The sequence below is a fragment of the Salmo salar genome, chromosome 10 (assembly GCF_965601325.2).
Source record: "Salmo salar chromosome 10, fSalSal1, whole genome shotgun sequence".
Taxonomy (NCBI): Eukaryota; Metazoa; Chordata; class Actinopteri; order Salmoniformes; family Salmonidae; genus Salmo; species Salmo salar.
In genome coordinates this window covers 19,934,532-19,939,433 of record NC_138300.1, presented here as the reverse complement: position 1 = coordinate 19,939,433, position 4,902 = coordinate 19,934,532, and the positions used below count along the sequence as shown (strand labels likewise).

At 39.5% G+C, this 4,902-nt stretch overlaps 1 protein-coding gene across 1 annotated transcript; it reads left to right on the top strand.

The window, feature by feature from the left end:
* The first annotated feature begins 1,291 nt into the window (after positions 1-1,291).
* LOC106613708 (NADH dehydrogenase [ubiquinone] 1 alpha subcomplex subunit 11) lies at positions 1,292-4,599 on the top strand. Its single transcript, XM_014216245.2, has 4 exons — positions 1,292-1,443; positions 1,825-1,917; positions 3,757-3,879; positions 4,408-4,599. The coding sequence occupies exons 1-4, from the start codon at positions 1,365-1,367 to the stop codon at positions 4,518-4,520; spliced, it is 408 nt and encodes a 135-aa protein (XP_014071720.1). The 5' UTR covers positions 1,292-1,364; the 3' UTR covers positions 4,521-4,599.
* The last annotated feature ends 303 nt before the right edge of the window (positions 4,600-4,902 follow it).

Here is a 4,902-nt window from a genome sequence, read left to right as displayed (position 1 = left end):
GTGCGCGATTGACTGGATTAACCTTACGTCAGTTACGTTCATTGAGTGCCTTTCAGACAGTAGACACGACCCCTCTGTTACCTTGCCAACTAAGGAATTGGAAGTGGATCAAACCATTGTGAGGCAAAGGGTGGGGGGTCGCAATCTTTTGAAACTTAAAAAACGCGCTATTAAGTGTCTATAATCAGCACAATTGCTTTCATTGCGTATTATTAATATTATTTAAATTACATAGTTATGTTTCAGTGATATATTGGGGGGGACAAATCATATTTTTCCCAGGATGGGGGGGTCGTACCCCCCCCCGTCCCGCCCGGGATTTCCGCCCCTGCATACCTATCACCTCTGATACTTTGCCCTCATTCACTTCCATTTCTCCTCCTGTCTTCATCTCACTCTGCTTACACTTTCTACCATTCTTATTTAACAAACCAACTCCCTTTTTTCAGCCATTTTTAACCGACTCGAGCTCACCCTCTTCCTCTTATACCTCCTCTGCCTCTCCTTTTCCCTCCATTCCTCCTTATGATAATACTGCACTTCTCCTGACATACATCTTGTTTTTGCCTTGTCAAGGGACGCCATTTAACCGTCAATCACAATCTCCGTACAATCAGCACGAACCCCTCAGGATGTAGCGCTCAACACTGCATCCCACTTGTAAAGCAGGTGCTTCGTCTTGATTTTTTTTTGATTTTTTTTTAAGTTTGCACAAATCTTTATTTAACTTGTTGTAAATAACAGTAACATGCAGAACATAAACATAACATAACAGCCAGAGGGAATCCAAAGAAATTAGAGAAAAATAAAAAAAACTATTATATCAAATCAAATACAGACATATATCGAATACATTTTTTTGACATATTGTTTTGTATACGTTTTAAAGATTCTAAGTACTGTTCCAAATCAGATAAAAAAATTAAGAAAAGGGGCTTTTTCTTCATAAATTTTGATTTGTGGATGAAAGATTTTCCTAATAAAGTGCTTCGTCTTGATGTTCTTCTTTATCAATAGCTTCCGCGACACTTCTCCATTTCAAACAAGCGCGCTCTTTCTCACATCTGACGTAATCACGTTATCCTCCGTCCTTCCTGCTGCCACAGCCGTCACTAGTGTTGACAGCATTACAGACCATTTAGAAAGTGGTTGTCAATGTGAGATGGTGTTTTATTTATTATGTAGCTACAAACACATGTAAAAGTCATTGTATATTAAACGTATAAAAATCAAATTTGTCAAAGTACTATTTATAGAATGTTTGTTTGATAATAATAAAGTTTTACAATATCAATTCTTGTGTCTTCATCTTTTTTTCATCTCGCGATGTTTCCCCACTCTTTGTCCTTCACGTGAAATCCAAAATGGGTTATTGGGATCTGCAAGAGGGTAAGGATTGTGTCGAGAAAACATGGATCACCACCAAATTGGGCACAGCTCTAGGTAAGTCGTACACAAAGGAAAACATTATGGAAGTTAGCTTGTTAACTGTTGGTAAAGAGCGGTAACGCTAACTAGCCATAACATAGTTAGCTGCCAATGCCATGCTAGCTCTGCTAACATACTAGCAAGTAACGTTAATGTCTTGTTTTTAACTAATGTAACGTCAGTTAAAGTTGTTAGGTTAGCCAGTTGTTTAGCCAGCAGCTGCTGTAAGACAGTACAGTTAACTAGGACATTAAACATTGGAATTTGAACGAGGTTTACCAGTTAGCTAGCAAGCTAATCATAACTAACATTATTGTAGCTAAATACTTGACAAGTAAGTAGCTAGCTAGTCAACTCTGTACTCAGTAGTCTAACATCCTCTTTTTTTACGCACAGGGTTGGTGGGTTCAGCCTATCACATTGTGGCATTCCAGCCTGATTCTGCAATCCAAGCTGTTCAGAGAGCCACAAATGGCACTGTAACCATGGGTATGTGTCTCTAGTCTCATACACAGCTGTAATAATAATAACCTGGCTTACTGCCATGAAGATATCATGATTACACTTGAAATCTGAATACACAGCTACTCGTCCTAGATCAGTAGCCAATAGTGTTCAGACTATGATCTAAAAGGCAACACTGATCCTATATCAGCACTCCTACTCTGAGACACTGTGGATACGGCCCAGGTCCCGCCCCCATCCATGTAATCTTATACATTGTGATCGCAAAACTGATCCTGCTAGTAGAGGATTTGTAGATATGGGCCCAGGTCAAAATGCTCCAATTCACCTAATATTGCACCTGAGTCTCTATAGTTTCCTCGTGTGAGTGATGGTGGAAGTGTGCTGTTTGATCTTAGTGCTTCAGTGGTGATAAGAAACATGTTTCTGTGATCAGATGTTTGTTATAAGAACTTGTAAACAACATACAGTTAAGGTGGGTTCATGCTAGTCTGGGTACCGGTCTTTTTAGCTAACATTACACTCCTTGCCATTCCTGTCATTTGCCGAAGAGACTGACCTTTTGGCAATCTCAATGTTCAATATGCAGCCGGATTTACGGCACAGTTGCTGATTTGGTAGTTGGAAACCGCTTGCAATTTTTCCATTAAATGTTATGGAACATGGGTGGTGCGTACAATTATAACATTTTAAGAATAACAATAAACCATGCCGTTATGACCTGCTGCAGTCATTCTCTTGTGAGAAGGCAGTGTCAATGCAAGATCTTATTGTTCAAAGTGGCTAGAGAGGACTCAAATCAAAATCATCAAATTTTATTTGTTACATACAGATTTAGCAGATGCTATTGCGGGTGTAGCGAAATGCTTGTGTTTCTAGCTCCCAACAGTGCAGTAATATCTAACCCTTTCACAACAGTACACACATCTAAAGTAAAGGAATTATAAATATTTGGATAAGCAATGTCAGTGTCATAGACTAAAAGATACAGTAGGATAGAATACAGTATATAATTATGACATGAGTAATGCAAAATATTAGGAATGCAAGAGAGTAAGCATATTGGAATCGGCCGATATTAGCTAAAAATGGCCAATGTCTAGTTTAACGCTTATGTGCAAAACCGATGTCAAAGCTGACGTGCATACCTACAGTTGAAGTCGGAAGTTTACATACACTTAGGTTGGAGTCATTAAAACTTGTTTTCAAATTTTTGTGGATATATAGAAGCAACATCTCAAGACATCAGTCAGGAAGTTAAAGCTAGGTCGCAAATGGGTCTTCCAAATGGACAATGACCCCAAGCATACTTCCAAAGTTGTGGCAAAATGGCTTAAGGACAACAAAGTTAATGTATTGGAGTGGCCATCACAAAGCCCTGACCTCAATCTTTGCTGTTCCCTTGCACGATTCATACATCTCCGCTGGCGTCTCCAATGGCCTCTCTCTTCATTCCTCTCTCTATTCCTCTTATAGATTTTGAACCAGTAGCCTAGCCCAATTATTTATATATTTGAGGTGGTGGTGGTAAAAATGCAACAAACGGGAATCCTCTGTTCTTCCTGTGCCCAATGTTTTATGTTTACAATTAAATGTATTATGTCAGAATGCCCAATGTCAGGTTTCCAATCAAAACATTGGGCAAAATCAAATTTTATTGTATGTGACCAATAACATTTTATTTGATTTTGCCCAATGTTAGGTTTCCAATCAAATTTATCGATAAAGTTTGATAGAACATTTTCCTGTCTAATTTGCATAATATTGGCTGATAACTATAAGGGGTTATTGAAAAGAGGTGACAACCAGGCTAGGTTTATGCCAGTGTAAGTACCTTTTTTTTTGTCTTTCCTTCCTAAACAGCTGCCTTGGGGGCGATTTTTGGAATGACCACTTGTCTAGCTGCACAGGCCCGGGATGCTCCTGATGACCCTGTGAACTACTTCATCGGAGGCTGTGCATCAGGAGTCTTTCTTGGAGCTCGTAGTGAGTATGCTATATATTACACCGTATGTTGAAGATCTAGGTTGCATTCAGTAGGAACAAACGGGAGCAAATGTTTCAAAACAGGGAAAATGTGTATTCTCATTGGGAACGTTTGGGTGGAACATCCTCTGTTTCAAAGCATTTTCTTCCAACATTTCATTCCAAAAAGCGGTCATTTCCCTTCAGTGCTAGTTTTCCATTCAGCGCTAGTTTTCCCTTCAGCGCTAGTTTTCCCTTCAGCGCTAGTTTTCCCTTCAGCGCTAGTTTTCCCTTCAGCGCTAGTTTTCCCTTCAGTGCTTGTTAACTTCCCTATGCATATCTAAGATGACTGGTTGTAAAAGCAAATGCCTCTACATAGTTACCATCATATTGCTGTCATATTTTAATCTCTAAGCTCTTTGTAGGGCAGGGAACTTCTTCTCATCGCTAGATGTTTGCTCGAGATACAGAGGGGCAACAAAGATAATATCCGGCCTTTCCATATCTTTTCCACAAATAACATGTATTTTGTGTCTCTTTGATCTACAGCTCACAGTGCAATGACAGGCACGACGGCATGTATTGGGCTGGGGACACTGGCCATGTTCACCAAGGTGGGCAAGATGGAGGGCTGGAGATTAGCGGGACCACCGAGGATGTAAACAGCCTGAGGGGGAGACTATATATCGACATGTATATTGTATATTGAATATTACTTGAATAAACTTGTGTAAAAGAGTAGTCTATTAGTCTGTATCTGCACCTCCTTGCTTTAGCCACAAGGTGGAGACATTGGTGCAAATTGGCTGGGATGTTAGCCAATCAACTCCAATTTGCAATGGCCTCTTAAATCAGTCATTTAGATCACAGTTAATCTGAGAATGACATCAGAAGGCATTAATCTCCCAAGCAAACACATTTTAGAAACACTTTAAAATAATAGCTGTGTTTCATGTAGGCTTACCCTTGCTTGATGTTTTGATAAACATGTAAATCTCTCTAGGACAAGGTGATTTGTATTTACCGGCCAAAAATTAAACGCTA

Excerpts from the sequence above, each read along its gene's own strand:
- LOC106613708 (XM_014216245.2), top strand. The coding sequence starts at position 1,365 with ATGGGTTATTGGGATCTGCAAGAGGGTAAGGATTGTGTCGAGAAAACA. Across the intron at positions 1,444-1,824 it reads CAAATTGGGCACAGCTCTAG|GGTTGGTGGGTTCAGCCTAT; the intron begins GTAAGTCGTACA and ends TTTTACGCACAG. Across the intron at positions 1,918-3,756 it reads AAATGGCACTGTAACCATGG|CTGCCTTGGGGGCGATTTTT; the intron begins GTATGTGTCTCT and ends CTTCCTAAACAG.